The sequence below is a fragment of the Heptranchias perlo genome, unplaced genomic scaffold (assembly GCF_035084215.1).
Source record: "Heptranchias perlo isolate sHepPer1 unplaced genomic scaffold, sHepPer1.hap1 HAP1_SCAFFOLD_1382, whole genome shotgun sequence".
Classification (NCBI taxonomy): domain Eukaryota; kingdom Metazoa; phylum Chordata; class Chondrichthyes; order Hexanchiformes; family Hexanchidae; genus Heptranchias; species Heptranchias perlo.
In genome coordinates, this window is record NW_027138627.1 from 1 (window position 1) to 16,740 (window position 16,740).

Here is a 16,740-nt window from a genome sequence, read left to right on the forward strand (position 1 = left end):
TCATCCACCCAGAATTCTTGTCTGATCTCCTCTCTCCGCATGGAAACATGGATTTTCCCCGATTGATGAAGGAGCTGGAAATGGAGGAACATCTGTCAACAGCTGAGGTGACCCTGGGGGTGGGGGGTGACCCTGGGGGTGGGGGGTGACCCTGGGGGTGGGGGGTGACCCTGGGGGTGGGGAGTGTGGATAGGAGGGAGGGTGGGAGAGGGAGGAAGGCGGGGAGAGGGAGGGTGGGCGAGAGGGAGAGGGAGGAAGGCGGGAGAGGCAGAGAGTCAGAGGGAGGGAGAGGGAGAGAGAGAGGGAGGGAGGCAGAGGGAGGGAGAGGGAGGATGGGTGAGAGGGAGGGAGGGAGAGGGAGGATGGGGGAGAGGGAGGGAGGCAGAGGGAGGGAGGGAGAGGGAGGGAGGCAGAGGGAGGATGGGTGAGAGGGAGGGAGGGAGAGGGAGGATGGGGGAGAGGGAGGGAGGCAGAGGGAGGGAGGGAGAGGGAGGGAGGGAGAGGGAGGGAGGCAGAGGGAGGGAGGGAGGGAGAGGGAGGATGGGTGAGAGGGAGGGAGGGAGAGGGAGGGGGTCCCACAAGTAACAGGGAGGACGAGATGGGGGGTGGGATGGGGTCAAAGTGGGACACCTGGAGACTGGGTTCAGTTCTGGGCACCGGACCTCAGGATGGCCTTGGAGGGGGGGCTGTGTCGATTTACTGGAATGATACCTGGACTCGGAGGGTTAATTTCCGAGGCGAGTTACACAGACTCGGGTTGGGCCCCCTGGAATTTAGAAGATTAAGGGGGTGATTTGATGGAAGTTTCAGGAGGGAACTGAGGGTCGATGCAGAGAGACTATCTCCACTGGAGTGAGGAAAGCTCCCAACACACAGGGCCGGAGAGACTTGCGGAAATCTCTTCCCCAGACGGCAGTCTGCCCTCAATTATTAATTTCAAATCTGAGATTCACAGACTCCTGTTAACCGCAGGTATTGAGGGATCAGAGGTCAAGATGGAGTCAGGTCACAGGTCAGCCATGATCTCATTGAATGGCGGAATAGGCTCGAGGGGCTGAATGGCCTCCTCCTGTTCCTGTGTTTTAAGGAGCGTCTTAAAGGAGGAGAGAGAGAGAGGGGGAGAGGTTTAGGGAGGGAATTCCAGAGCTCAGGGCCCCGGGCAGCTGAAGGCACAGCCGCCAATGGTGGAGCAATGGGAATCGGGGGGATGGACAAGAGGCCAGAATTGGAGGAGCGCAGAGATCTCGGAGGGTCTTAGGGGCTGGAGGAGGTTACAGAGATAGGGAGGGGGGGGCGAGGGCCATGGAGGGATTTGAACACGAGGATGGAGAATTTCAAAATCGAGGTGTTCCTGGACCGGGAGCCAATGTGGGTCAGTGAGCACAGGGGGTGATGGGTCAACGGGACTCGGTGCGAGTTAGGATACGGGGGGGAGGGGGACAGAGTTTTGGATGAGTTGGAGTTCATGGAGGGTGGGAGATGGGAGGCCGGTCAGGAGAGTATTGGAACAGTGGAGTCTGGAGGGTGAGGCACGGACGAGGGTTTCAGCAGCAGATGAGCTGAGGCGGGGGGCAGAGACGGGCAATGTTACTGAGGGTGGGAGTAGGCGGTCTCGGTGATGGGGGTGGAGACGGACGATGTTACTGAGGGTGGGAGTAGACGGTCTCGGTGATGGGGTGGAGACGGACGATGTTACTGAGGGTGGGAGTAGGCGGTCTCGGTGATGGGGTGGAGACGGACGATGTTACTGAGGGTGGGAGTAGACGGTCTCGGTGATGGGGTGGAGACGGACGATGTTACTGAGGGTGGGAGTAGGTGGTCTCGGTGATGGGGTGGAGATGGACGATGTTACTGAGGGTGGGAGTAGGCGGTCTCGGTGATGGGGTGGAGACGGACGATGTTACTGAGGGTGGGAGTAGACGGTCTCGGTGATGGGGTGGAGACGGACGATGTTACTGAGGGTGGGAGTAGACGGTCTCGGTGATGGGGTGGAGACGGACGATGTTACTGAGGGTGGGAGTAGACGGTCTCGGTGATGGGGTGGAGACGGACGATGTTACTGAGGGTGGGAGTAGACGGTCTCGGTGATGGGGTGGAGACGGACGATGTTACTGAGGGTGGGAGTAGACGGTCTCGGTGATGGGGTGGAGACGGACGATGTTACTGAGGGTGGGAGTAGACGGTCTCGGTGATGGGGTGGAGACGGACGATGTTACTGAGGGTGGGAGTAGACGGTCTCGGTGATGGGGTGGAGACGGACGATGTTACTGAGGGTGGGAGTAGACGGTCTCGGTGATGGGGTGGAGACGGACGATGTTACTGAGGGTGGGAGTAGGCGGTCTCGGTGATGGGGGTGGAGACGGACGATGTTACTGAGGGTGGGAGTAGGCGGTCTCGGTGATGGGGGGAGACGGACGATGTTACTGAGGGTGGGAGTAGGCGGTCTCGGTGATGGGGTGGAGACGGACGATGTTACTGAGGGTGGGAGTAGACGGTCTCGGTGATGGGGTGGAGACGGACGATGTTACTGAGGGTGGGAGCAGGCGGTCTCGGTGATGGGGTGGAGACGGACGATGTTACTGAGGGTGGGAGTAGGCGGTCTCGGTGATGGGGTGGAGACGGACGATGTTACTGAGGGTGGGAGTAGACGGTCTCGGTGATGGGGGCGGAGACGGACGATGTTACTGAGGGTGGGAGTAGACGGTCTCGGTGATGGGGTGGAGACGGACGATGTTACTGAGGGTGGGAGTAGGCGGTCTCGGTGATGGGGTGGAGACGGACGATGTTACTGAGGGTGGGAGTAGACGGTCTCGGTGATGGGGTGGAGACGGACGATGTTACTGAGGGTGGGAGTAGACGGTCTCGGTGATGGGGTGGAGACGGACGATGTTACTGAGGGTGGGAGTAGGCGGTCTCGGTGATGGGGGGGAGACGGACGATGTTACTGAGGGTGGGAGTAGACGGTCTCGGTGATGGGGTGGAGACGGACGATGTTACTGAGGGTGGGAGTAGGTGGTCTCGGTGATGGGGTGGAGACGGACGATGTTACTGAGGGTGGGAGTAGGCGGTCTCGGTAATGGGGGGGAGACGGACGATGTTACTGAGGGTGGGAGTAGGCGGTCTCGGTGATGGGGTGGAGACGGACGATGTTACTGAGGGTGGGAGTAGGTGGTCTCGGTGATGGGGGGAGACGGACGATGTTACTGAGGGTGGGAGTAGACGGTCTCGGTGATGGGGTGGAGACGGACGATGTTACTGAGGGTGGGAGTAGACGGTCTCGGTGATGGGGTGGAGACGGACGATGTTACTGGGGGTGGGAGTAGGCGGTCTCGGTGATGGGGTGGAGACGGACGATGTTACTGAGGGTGGGAGTAGGTGGTCTCGGTGATGGGGTGGAGACGGACGATGTTACTGAGGGTGGGAGTAGGTGGTCTCGGTGATGGGGTGGAGACGGACGATGTTACTGAGGGTGGGAGTAGGTGGTCTCGGTGATGGGGTGGAGACGGACGATGTTACTGAGGGTGGGAGTAGGTGGTCTCGGTGATGGGGTGGAGACGGACGATGTTACTGAGGGTGGGAGTAGGCGGTCTCGGTGATGGGGTGGAGACGGACGATGTTACTGAGGGTGGGAGTAGACGGTCTCGGTGATGGGGTGGAGACGGACGATGTTACTGAGGGTGGGAGTAGGCGGTCTCGGTGATGGGGTGGAGACGGACGATGTTACTGAGGGTGGGAGTAGGTGGTCTCGGTGATGGGGTGGAGACGGGCGATGTTACTGAGGGTGGGAGTAGGCGGTCTCGGTGATGGGGTGGAGACGGACGATGTTACTGAGGGTGGGAGTAGACGGTCTCGGTGATGGGGGTGGAGACGGACGATGTTACTGAGGGTGGGAGTAGGTGGTCTCGGTGATGGGGTGGAGACGGACGATGTTACTGAGGGTGGGAGTAGACGGTCTCGGTGATGGGGTGGAGACGGACGATGTTACTGAGGGTGGGAGTAGACGGTCTCGGTGATGGGGTGGAGACGGACGATGTTACTGAGGGTGGGAGTAGACGGTCTCGGTGATGGGGTGGAGACGGACGATGTTACTGAGGGTGGGAGTAGGCGGTCTCGGTGATGGGGTGGAGACGGACGATGTTACTGAGGGTGGGAGTAGGTGGTCTCGGTGATGGGGTGGAGACGGACGATGTTACTGAGGGTGGGAGTAGACGGTCTCGGTGATGGGGTGGAGACGGACGATGTTCCTGAGGGTGGGAGTAGACGGTCTCGGTGATGGGGTGGAGACGGACGATGTTACTGAGGGTGGGAGTAGGCGGTCTCGGTGATGGGGGGGAGACGGACGATGTTACTGAGGGTGGGAGTAGGCGGTCTCGGTGATGGGGTGGAGACGGACGATGTTACTGAGGGTGGGAGTAGGTGGTCTCGGTGATGGGGTGGAGACGGACGATGTTACTGAGGGTGGGAGTAGACGGTCTCGGTGATGGGGTGGAGACGGACGATGTTACTGAGGGTGGGAGTAGACGGTCTCGGTGATGGGGTGGAGACGGACGATGTTACTGAGGGTGGGAGTAGACGGTCTCGGTGATGGGGGGAGACGGACGATGTTACTGAGGGTGGGAGTAGACGGTCTCGGTGATGGGGTGGAGACGGACGATGTTACTGAGGGTGGGAGTAGACGGTCTCGGTGATGGGGTGGAGACGGACGATGTTCCTGAGGGTGGGAGTAGGCGGTCTCGGTGATGGGGGCGGAGACGGACGATGTTACTGAGGGTGGGAGTAGACGGTCTCGGTGATGGGGTGGAGACGGACGATGTTACTGAGGGTGGGAGCAGGCGGTCTCGGTGATGGGGGCGGAGACGGACGATGTTACTGAGGGTGGGAGTAGACGGTCTCGGTGATGGGGTGGAGACGGACGATGTTACTGAGGGTGGGAGTAGACGGTCTCGGTGATGGGGTGGAGACGGACGATGTTACTGAGGGTGGGAGTAGACGGTCTCGGTGATGGGGGCGGAGACGGACGATGTTACTGAGGGTGGGAGTAGGCGGTCTCGGTGATGGGGTGGAGACGGACGATGTTACTGAGGGTGGGAGTAGACGGTCTCGGTGATGGGGTGGAGACGGGCGATGTTACTGAGGGTGGGAGTAGACGGTCTCGGTGATGGGGTGGAGACGGACGATGTTACTGAGGGTGGGAGTAGACGGTCTCGGTGATGGGGTGGAGACGGACGATGTTACTGAGGGTGGGAGTAGGCGGTCTCGGTGATGGGGGCGGAGACGGACGATGTTACTGAGGGTGGGAGTAGACGGTCTCGGTGATGGGGTGGAGACGGACGATGTTACTGAGGGTGGGAGTAGACGGTCTCGGTGATGGGGGTGGAGACGGACGATGTTACTGAGGGTGGGAGTAGACGGTCTCGGTGATGGGGTGGAGACGGACGATGTTACTGAGGGTGGGAGTAGACGGTCTCGGTGATGGGGTGGAGACGGACGATGTTACTGAGGGTGGGAGTAGACGGTCTCGGTGATGGGGTGGAGACGGACGATGTTACTGAGGGTGGGAGTAGACGGTCTCGGTGATGGGGTGGAGACGGACGATGTTACTGAGGGTGGGAGTAGACGGTCTCGGTGATGGGGTGGAGACGGACGATGTCACTGAGGGTGGGAGTAGGCGGTCTCGGTGATGGGGCGGAGACGGACGATGTTACTGAGGGTGGGAGTAGGTGGTCTCGGTGATGGGGTGGAGACGGACGATGTTACTGAGGGTGGGAGTAGGCGGTCTCGGTGATGGGGCGGAGACGGACGATGTTACTGAGGGTGGGAGTAGGCGGTCTCGGTGATGGGGTGGAGACGGACGATGTTACTGAGGGTGGGAGTAGACGGTCTCGGTGATGGGGTGGAGACGGACGATGTTACTGAGGGTGGGAGTAGGCGGTCTCGGTGATGGGGTGGAGACGGACGATGTTACTGAGGGTGGGAGTAGACGGTCTCGGTGATGGGGTGGAGACGGACGATGTTACTGAGGGTGGGAGTAGACGGTCTCGGTGATGGGGGGGAGACGGACGATGTTACTGAGGGTGGGAGTAGACGGTCTCGGTGATGGGGTGGAGACGGACGATGTTACTGAGGGTGGGAGTAGACGGTCTCGGTGATGGGGTGGAGACGGACGATGTTACTGAGGGTGGGAGTAGACGGTCTCGGTGATGGGGTGGAGACGGACGATGTTACTGAGGGTGGGAGTAGACGGTCTCGGTGATGGGGTGGAGACGGACGATGTTACTGAGGGTGGGAGTAGGCGGTCTCGGTGATGGGGTGGAGACGGACGATGTTACTGAGGGTGGGAGTAGGCGGTCTCGGTGATGGGGTGGAGACGGACGATGTTACTGAGGGTGGGAGTAGACGGTCTCGGTGATGGGGTGGAGACGGACGATGTTACTGAGGGTGGGAGTAGGCGGTCTCGGTGATGGGGTGGAGACGGACGATGTTACTGAGGGTGGGAGTAGGCGGTCTCGGTGATGGGGTGGAGACGGACGATGTTACTGAGGGTGGGAGTAGACGGTCTCGGTGATGGGGTGGAGACGGACGATGTTACTGAGGGTGGGAGTCGGCGGTCTCGGTGATGGGGGGAGACGGACGATGTTACTGAGGGTGGGAGTAGGCGGTCTCGGTGATGGGGTGGAGACGGACGATGTTACTGAGGGTGGGAGTAGACGGTCTCGGTGATGGGGTGGAGACGGACGATGTTACTGAGGGTGGGAGTAGACGGTCTCGGTGATGGGGGTGGAGACGGACGATGTTACTGAGGGTGGGAGTAGGCGGTCTCGGTGATGGGGTGGAGACGGACGATGTTACTGAGGGTGGGAGTAGACGGTCTCGGTGATGGGGGGAGACGGACGATGTTACTGAGGGTGGGAGTAGGCGGTCTCGGTGATGGGGTGGAGACGGACGATGTTACTGAGGGTGGGAGTAGGTGGTCTCGGTGATGGGGTGGAGACGGACGATGTTACTGAGGGTGGGAGTAGACGGTCTCGGTGATGGGGTGGAGACGGACGATGTTACTGAGGGTGGGAGTAGGCGGTCTCGGTGATGGGGGGAGACGGACGATGTTACTGAGGGTGGGAGTAGGCGGTCTCGGTGATGGGGTGGAGACGGACGATGTTACTGAGGGTGGGAGTAGACGGTCTCGGTGATGGGGTGGAGACGGACGATGTTACTGAGGGTGGGAGTAGGCGGTCTCGGTGATGGGGGTGGAGACGGACGATGTTACTGAGGGTGGGAGTAGACGGTCTCGGTGATGGGGTGGAGACGGACGATGTTACTGAGGGTGGGAGTAGGTGGTCTCGGTGATGTGGGGGAGACGGACGATGTTACTGAGGGTGGGAGTAGACGGTCTCGGTGATGGGGTGGAGACGGACGATGTTACTGAGGGTGGGAGTAGACGGTCTCGGTGATGGGGTGGAGACGGGCGATGTTACTGAGGGTGGGAGTAGACGGTCTCGGTGATGGGGTGGAGACGGACGATGTTACTGAGGGTGGGAGTAGACGGTCTCGGTGATGGGGTGGAGACGGACGATGTTACTGAGGGTGGGAGTAGGCGGTCTCGGTGATGGGGTGGAGACGGACGATGTTACTGAGGGTGGGAGTAGGTGGTCTCGGTGATGGGGTGGAGACGGACGATGTTACTGAGGGTGGGAGTAGACGGTCTCGGTGATGGGGTGGAGACGGACGATGTTACTGAGGGTGGGAGTAGACGGTCTCGGTGATGGGGTGGAGACGGACGATGTTACTGAGGGTGGGAGTAGACGGTCTCGGTGATGGGGTGGAGACGGACGATGTTACTGAGGGTGGGAGTAGGCGGTCTCGGTGATGGGGTGGAGACGGACGATGTTACTGAGGGTGGGAGTAGACGGTCTCGGTGATGGGGTGGAGACGGACGATGTTACTGAGGGTGGGAGTAGACGGTCTCGGTGATGGGGCGTTTATGGGGTCAGAAGCTCATCTCAGGGTCAGATCGTTCCCCGAGGTTGAGAACGGTCTGGTTCACCCTCAGACAATGACTAATCGTTTCTCCCTCTCCCCCTTTCTCTGTTCTCTCGCAGCTGGAACGCAGAAGAGACTTGACACAGGCCTCAATTCACAGGCCGGAACCCGCCGACCCCCGACCCTCGCCTGACCCCCAGCCCCCGGCCCCCGAGGCCCAGCGGCCCCGCCAGCCTCTCCTGCTAGCCCCGCTGGACCAGGGGTGCACCTACTCCAGCCAGCTCCAGCTCCTGGCCATCCAGTCAGCCTCCGACAAGGCCTGGCCCCCCGAGCAGGCCCCGCTGGCCCCCCCCTCCGAGCCCTCCGCTCCCCCCCTGCCCCGGGACCTCCTGCGGGAGATGCAGGGGGCGCGGCCAGGCGAGGCCCCCCAGGGCAGAACAGCCCAGGCCCCCGTCGCCAGGCTCCCTCCCGAGGAGGAGGAGGGGGAGGACGAGGCCCGAGTCCCCCCGGGTTCCGGGCAGCCCCCCGACGATGAGCCCCCACCCGTCCGGCCCCCCTTCCTGGACGGCGGGGACGCTCACCCCTCTCCCTGGGCCCCCAAGGACGGACGGGACCTGGGGGAGGGGCCGGGCAGCCTGAAGGCCCAGGGAGAGGCCAGCCCGCGAGGCCCTGAGCCCCAGGCCGACTGCCTGGGCCCTCTCCCCCTCCCCCTCGCCCCCCGTCCCCTCCGCAGCACCCAGACCCAGGCTGGGACCCCAGCGCCCTCCCTCTCGAGAGTCCGTACCAGGCAGAAGAAAAGGAGCAGCGACGGAGCCGGGGTCCGGAGGAGCAAAAGGGTGAAAAAAAGTGAAGCAGATTAAAGAGAAAAAGAGATTAAATTAATTGTCAAATAAACCAGAGAGAGAAAACAACGAGAGTCTCGTTTCTCCAAATCAGGACCCCCCCAAACCCCCGTTCACCAAATCAGGACCCCCCGAAACCCCGTTCACCAAATCAGGACCCCCCGAAACCCCGTTCACCAAATCAGGACCTCCCCAAACCCCGTTCACCAAATCAGGACCTCCCCAAACCCCCGTTCACCAAATCAGGACCCCCCCAAACCCCGTTCACCAAATCAGGACCCCCCCAAACTCCCGATCACCAAATCAGGACCTCCCCAAACCCCCGTTCACCAAATCAGGACCCCCCCAAACCCCGTTCACCAAATCAGGACCCCCCCAAACTCCCGATCACCAAATCAGGACCTCCCCAAACCCCCGTTCACCAAATCAGGACCTCCCCAAACCCCGTTCACCAAATCAGGAGCCCCCCAAACCCCCGTTCACCAAATCAGGACCTCCCCAAACCCCCGTTCACCAAATCAGGACCTCCCGAAACCCCGTTCACCAAATCAGGACCTCCCCAAACTCCCGTTCACCAAATCAGGACCTCCCCAAACCCCCGTTCACCAAATCAGGACCCCCCAAACCCCGTTCACCAAATCAGGACCTCCGCAAACCCCCGTTCACCAAATCAGGACCCCCCCAAACCCCGTTCACCAAATCAGGACCTCCCCAAACCCCCGATCACCAAATCAGGACCCCCCAAACTCCCGTTCACCAAATCAGGACCCCCCCAAACTCCCGTTCACCAAATCAGGACCCCCCCAAACCCCGTTCACCAAATCAGGACCTCCCCAAACTCCCGTTCACCAAATCAGGACCCCCCCAAACCCCGTTCACCAAATCAGGATCCCCCCAAACTCCCGTTCACCAAATCAGGACCCCCCCAAACCACGTTCACCAAATCAGGACCCCCCCAAACCCCGTTCACCAAATCAGGACCCCCCCAAACTCCCGTTCACCAAATCAGGACCCCCCCAAACCCCGTTCACCAAATCAGGACCTCCCCAAACTCCCGTTCACCAAATCAGGACCCCCCCAAACCCCGTTCACCAAATCAGGACCCCCCCAAACCCCGTTCACCAAATCAGGACCCCCCCAAACCCCGTTCACCAAATCAGGACCTCCCCAAACCCCGTTCACCAAATCAGGAACCCCCAAACCCCGTTCACCAAATCAGGACCTCCCCAAACTCCCGTTCACCAAATCAGGACCTCCCCAAACCCCCGTTCACCAAATCAGGACCTCCCCAAACTCCCGATCACCAAATCAGGACCTCCCCAAACCCCCGTTCACCAAATCAGGACCTCCCCAAACTCCCGTTCACCAAATCAGGACCTCCCCAAACCCCCGTTCACCAAATCAGGACCTCCCCAAACTCCCGATCACCAAATCAGGACCTCCCCAAACTCCCGTTCACCAAATCAGGACCTCCCCAAACTCCCGATCACCAAATCAGGACCTCCCCAAACTCCCGATCACCAAATCAGGACCCCCCCGAAACTCCCGTTCACCAAATCAGGACCTCCCCAAACCCCCGTTCACCAAATCAGGACCTCCCCAAACCCCGTTCACCAAATCAGGACCCCTCCAAACTCCCGTTCACCAAATCAGGACCTCCCCAAACCCCGTTCACCAAATCAGGACCCCCCCAAACTCCCGTTCACCAAATCAGGACCTCCCCAAACCCCGTTCACCAAATCAGGACCCCCCCAAACTCCCGTTCACCAAATCAGGACCTCCCGAAACCCCGTTCACCAAATCAGGACCTCCCCAAACCCCCGTTCACCAAATCAGGACCTCCCGAAACCCCGTTCACCAAATCAGGACCTCCCCAAACCCCCGATCACCAAATCAGGACCTCCCCAAACCCCCGTTCACCAAATCAGGACCTCCCCAAACCACGTTCACCAAATCAGGACCTCCCCAAACCCCGTTCACCAAATCAGGACCCCCCCAAACCCCCGTTCACCAAATCAGGACCTCCCGAAACCCCGTTCACCAAATCAGGACCCCCACAAACCCCGTTCACCAAATCAGGACCTCCCGAAACCCCGTTCACCAAATCAGGACCTCCCCAAACTCCCGTTCACCAAATCAGGACCCCCCGAAACTCCCGTTCACCAAATCAGGACCTCCCCAAACCCCGTTCACCAAATCAGGACCTCCCCAAACCCCCGATCACCAAATCAGGACCCCCCCAAACTCCCGTTCACCAAATCAGGACCCCCCCAAACCCCGTTCACCAAATCAGGACCTCCCCAAACTCCCGTTCACCAAATCAGGACCCCCCGAAACTCCCGTTCACCAAATCAGGACCTCCCCAAACTCCCGTTCACCAAATCAGGACCTCCCCAAACCCCCGATCACCAAATCAGGACCCCCCCAAACTCCCGTTCACCAAATCAGGACCTCCCGAAACCCCGTTCACCAAATCAGGACCTCCCCAAACTCCCGTTCACCAAATCAGGACCCCCCCAAACCCCGTTCACCAAATCAGGACCTCCCCAAACCCCCGTTCACCAAATCAGGACCTCCCGAAACCCCGTTCACCAAATCAGGACCTCCCCAAACCCCGTTCACCAAATCAGGACCTCCCGAAACCCCGATCACCAAATCAGGACCTCCCGAAACCCCGTTCACCAAATCAGGACCTCCCCAAACTCCCGTTCACCAAATCAGGACCTCCCGAAACCCCGTTCACCAAATCAGGACCTCCCCAAACCCCCGTTCACCAAATCAGGACCCCCCGAAACTCCCGTTCACCAAATCAGGACCTCCCCAAACTCCCGTTCACCAAATCAGGACCTCCCGAAACCCCGTTCACCAAATCAGGACCTCCCCAAACCCCGTTCACCAAATCAGGACCCCCCGAAACTCCCGTTCACCAAATCAGGACCTCCCGAAACTCCCGTTCACCAAATCAGGACCTCCCCAAACCCCCGTTCACCAAATCAGGACTCCCCAAACCCCCAATCACCAAATCAGGACCTCCCCAAACCCCCGTTCACCAAATCAGGACCTCCCCAAACCCCCGTTCACCAAATCAGGACTCCCCAAACCCCCGATCACCAAATCAGGACCTCCCCAAACCCCCGATCACCAAATCAGGACCTCCCGAAACTCCCGTTCACCAAATCAGGACCTCCCCAAACCCCGTTCACCAAATCAGGACCTCCCCAAACCCCGTTCACCAAATCAGGACCTCCCGAAACCCCGTTCACCAAATCAGGACCCCCCCAAACCCCGATCACCAAATCAGGACCTCCCGAAACTCCCGTTCACCAAATCAGGACCTCCCCAAACCCCGTTCACCAAACCAAGGTCTAACCAAGGTTTGTGGAGACCGGAACTGTGCACAGTGCTCCGAGTGTGGTCTAACCGAGGTATATGGAGACCAGAACTGTGCACAGTGCTCCGAGTGTGGTCTAACCAAGGTATATGGAGACCAGAACTGTGCACAGTGCTCCGAGTGTGGTCTAACCCAGGTATATGGAGACCAGAACTGTGCACAGTGCTCCGAGTGTGGTCTAACCGAGGTATATGGAGACCAGAACTGTGCACAGTGCTCCAAGTGTGGTCTAACCAAGGTATATGGAGACCAGAACTGTGCACAGTGCTCCGAGTGTGGTCTAACCCAGGTATATGGAGACCAGAACTGTGCACAGTGCTCCGAGTGTGGTCTAACCGAGGTATATGGAGACCGGAACTGTGCACAGTGCTCCGAGTGTGGTCTAACCAAGGTATATGGAGACCAGAACTGTGCACAGTGCTCCGAGTGTGGTCTAACCAAGGTATATGGAGACCAGAACTGTGCACAGTGCTCCGAGTGTGGTCTTAGTGTATGAGACCAGGAAACGCTTGCAATGAGAGTGAGATTATTTCGGGACTGATTCCTTTGCCTGAGCATCAATCCCGTTGCTATCTGTGGAGTCGATGGACATGTTGGAGGCTGGGGTACGCGAGGATTACACCAGGGTATTAATAACCGGGAGGTGGGCCCTGGTATTGCAGAGGTGATTTTTTTACAATGCTCACTCCCAAAACACCTCGTTTCACCCTGCGAGCTAGATCCCCGAATTGTGCCGATCAAATCGGACGATGGGATTGGAAGGAGGCCCCGCCTTGCCCACTGGGGGCGAGGGAGGTCACCCTGTAACGACGACACACACTGAGAACAATTCATGCAGCATTGGGCGGGTCAGTTGGGCAGAAGGTAACGATCCCAGTGAGGGCCGACAATATTACAGAAAATCCATGTAAATATGACCGACCGCTGTGGACAGGTTACTCCGGGCTGCCCAGTCCAGCCCATCCCCCAACACCTCAATCTACGTTACGTCCCTCCATCGCCTCGCGAGAACGGGTGGTTACACATCCAACCACAAAACACCAACTCCCCCCATTGACACAGCACCTTTAATAAAGTGAACCCCCCCACAAGGCCCTTCACAGGAGCGTAAATCAGCCCCCGAGCCACATGAGGAGATATCAGGACAGGTGACCAAAAACTCGGACAAAGAGGGAGGTTTTAAGGAGCGTCTGAAAGGAGGAGAGAGAGAGGTGGAGAGGTTTAGGGAGGGAATTCCAGAGCTCAGGGCCCAGCACTGTCCCATCAAACACTCCCAGGGTCAGGTACAGGGTTAGATACAGAGTAAAGCTCCCTCTACACTGTCCCATCAAACACTCCCAGGGTCAGGTACAGGGTTAGATACAGAGTAAAGCTCCCTCTACACTGTCCCATCAAACACTCCCAGGGTCAGGTACGGGGTTAGATACAGAGTAAAGCTCCCTCTACACTGTCCCATCAAACACTCCCAGGGTCAGGTACAGGGTTTGATACAGAGTAAAGCTCCCTCTACACTGTCCCATCAAACACTCCCAGGGCAGGTACAGGGTTAGATACAGAGTAAAGCTCCCTCTACACTGTCCCATCAAACACTCCCAGGGTCAGGTACAGGGTTAGATACAGAGTAAAGCTCCCTCTACACTGTCCCATCAAACACTCCCAGGGTCAGGTACAGGGTTAGATACAGAGTAAAGCTCCCTCTACACCGTCCCATCAAACACTCCCAGGGTCAGGTACAGGGTTAGATACAGAGTAAAGCTCCCTCTACACCGTCCCATCAAACACTCCCAGGGTCAGGTACAGGGTTAGATACAGAGTAAAGCTCCCTCTACACTGTCCCATCAAACACTCCCAGGGCAGGTACAGGGTTAGATACAGAGTAAAGCTCCCTCTACACTGTCCCATCAAACACTCCCAGGGTCAGGTACAGGGTTAGATACAGAGTAAAGCTCCCTCTACACTGTCCCATCAAACACTCCCAGGGTCAGGTACAGGGTTAGATACAGAGTAAAGCTCCCTCTACACCGTCCCATCAAACACTCCCAGGGCAGGTACAGGGTTAGATACAGAGTAAAGCTCCCTCTACACTGTCCCATCAAACACTCCCAGGGTCAGGTACAGGGTTAGATACAGAGTAAAGCTCCCTCTACACCGTCCCATCAAACACTCCCAGGGTCAGGTACAGGGTTAGATACAGAGTAAAGCTCCCTCTACACCGTCCCATCAAACACTCCCAGGGTCAGGTACAGGGTTAGATACAGAGTAAAGCTCCCTCTACACTGTCCCATCAAACACTCCCAGGGTCAGGTACAGGGTTAGATACAGAGTAAAGCTCCCTCTACACTGTCCCATCAAACACTCCCAGGGTCAGGTACAGGGTTAGATACAGAGTAAAGCTCCCTCTACACTGTCCCATCAAACACTCCCAGGGTCAGGGACAGGGTTAGATACAGAGTAAAGCTCCCTCGACACTGTCCCATCAAACACTCCCAGGGTCAGGTATAGGGTTTGATACAGAGTAAAGCTCCCTCTACACTGTCCCATCAAACACTCCCAGGGCAGGTACAGGGTTAGATACAGAGTAAAGCTCCCTCTACACTGTCCCATCAAACACTCCCAGGGTCAGGTACAGGGTGAGATACAGAGTAAAGCTCCCTCTACACTGTCCCATCAAACACTCCCAGGGCAGGTACAGGGTGAGATACAGAGTAAAGCTCCCTCTACACTGTCCCATCAAACACTCCCAGGGTCAGGGACAGGGTTAGATACAGAGTAAAGCTCCCTCGACACTGTCCCATCAAACACTCCCAGGGTCAGGTATAGGGTTTGATACAGAGTAAAGCTCCCTCTACACTGTCCCATCAAACACTCCCAGGGCAGGTACAGGGTTAGATACAGAGTAAAGCTCCCTCTACACTGTCCCATCAAACACTCCCAGGGTCAGGTACAGGGTGAGATACAGAGTAAAGCTCCCTCTACACTGTCCCATCAAACACTCCCAGGGCAGGTACAGGGTTAGATACAGAGTAAAGCTCCCTCTACACTGTCCCATCAAACACTCCCAGGGCAGGTACAGGGTGAGATACAGAGTAAAGCTCCCTCTACACTGTCCCATCAAACACTCCCAGGGTCAGGGACAGGGTTAGATACAGAGTAAAGCTCCCTCGACACTGTCCCATCAAACACTCCCAGGGTCAGGTACAGGGTTAGATACAGAGTAAAGCTCCCTCTACACTGTCCCATCAAACACTCCCAGGGTCAGGTACAGGGTTAGATACAGAGTAAAGCTCCCTCTACACTGTCCCATCAAACACTCCCAGGGTCAGGGACAGGGTTAGATACAGAGTAAAGCTCCCTCTACACTGTCCCATCAAACACTCCCAGGGTCAGGGACAGGGTGAGATACAGAGTAAAGCTCCCTCTACACTGTCCCATCAAACACTCCCAGGGCAGGTACAGGGTGAGATACAGAGTAAAGCTCCCTCTACACTGTCCCATCAAACACTCCCAGGGTCAGGTACAGGGTTAGATACAGAGTAAAGCTCCCTCTACACTGTCCCATCAAACACTCCCAGGGTCAGGGACAGGGTTAGATACAGAGTAAACCTCCCTCGACACTGTCCCATCAAACACTCCCAGGGTCAGGTACAGGGTTAGATACAGAGTAAAGCTCCCTCTACACTGTCCCATCAAACACTCCCAGGGTCAGGTACAGGGTTAGATACAGAGTAAAGCTCCCTCTACACTGTCCCATCAAACACTCCCAGGGCAGGTACAGGGTTAGATACAGAGTAAAGCTCCCTCTACACTGTCCCATCAAACACTCCCAGGGTCAGGTACAGGGTTAGATACAGAGTAAAGCTCCCTCTACACTGTCCCATCAAACACTCCCAGGGCAGGTACAGGGTTAGATACAGAGTAAAGCTCCCTCTACACTGTCCCATCAAACACTCCCAGGGTCAGGTACAGGGTTAGATACAGAGTAAAGCTCCCTCTACACTGTCCCATCAAACACTCCCAGGGTCAGGTACAGGGTTAGATACAGAGTAAAGCTCCCTCTACACTGTCCCATCAAACACTCCCAGGGCAGGTACAGGGTTAGATACAGAGTAAAGCTCCCTCTACACTGTCCCATCAAACACTCCCAGGGCAGGTACAGGGTTAGATACAGAGTAAAGCTCCCTCTACACTGTCCCATCAAACACTCCCAGGGCAGGTACAGGGTTAGATACAGAGTAAAGCTCCGTCTACACTGTCCCATCAAACACTCCCAGGGTCAGGTACAGGGTTAGATACAGAGTAAAGCTCCCTCTACACTGTCCCATCAAACACTCCCAGGGTCAGGTACAGGGTTAGATACAGAGTAAAGCTCCCTCTACACTGTCCCATCAAACACTCCCAGGGTCAGGTACAGGGTTAGATACAGAGTAAAGCTCCTTCTGCACTGTCCCACCAAACACTCCCAGGGTCAGGTACAGGGTTAGATACAGAGTAAAGCTCCCTCTACACTGTCCCATCAAACACTCCCAGGGT

At 57.8% G+C, this 16,740-nt stretch overlaps 1 protein-coding gene across 1 annotated transcript; it reads left to right on the forward strand.

Annotated features, from left to right (window-relative positions):
• The first annotated feature begins 6 nt into the window (after window positions 1–6).
• On the forward strand, window positions 7–8,888 carry LOC137308768 (basic salivary proline-rich protein 1-like). Its single transcript, XM_067977272.1, has 2 exons — window positions 7–107; window positions 8,097–8,888. Exons 1-2 carry the CDS (start codon window positions 48–50, stop codon window positions 8,835–8,837), a joined length of 801 nt encoding a protein of 266 aa, XP_067833373.1. The 5' UTR covers window positions 7–47; the 3' UTR covers window positions 8,838–8,888.
• The last annotated feature ends 7,852 nt before the right edge of the window (window positions 8,889–16,740 follow it).

Excerpts from the sequence above, each read along its gene's own strand:
- LOC137308768 (XM_067977272.1), top strand. The coding sequence starts at position 48 with ATGGATTTTCCCCGATTGATGAAGGAGCTGGAAATGGAGGAACATCTG. Across the intron at positions 108-8,096 it reads AACATCTGTCAACAGCTGAG|CTGGAACGCAGAAGAGACTT; the intron begins GTGACCCTGGGG and ends GTTCTCTCGCAG.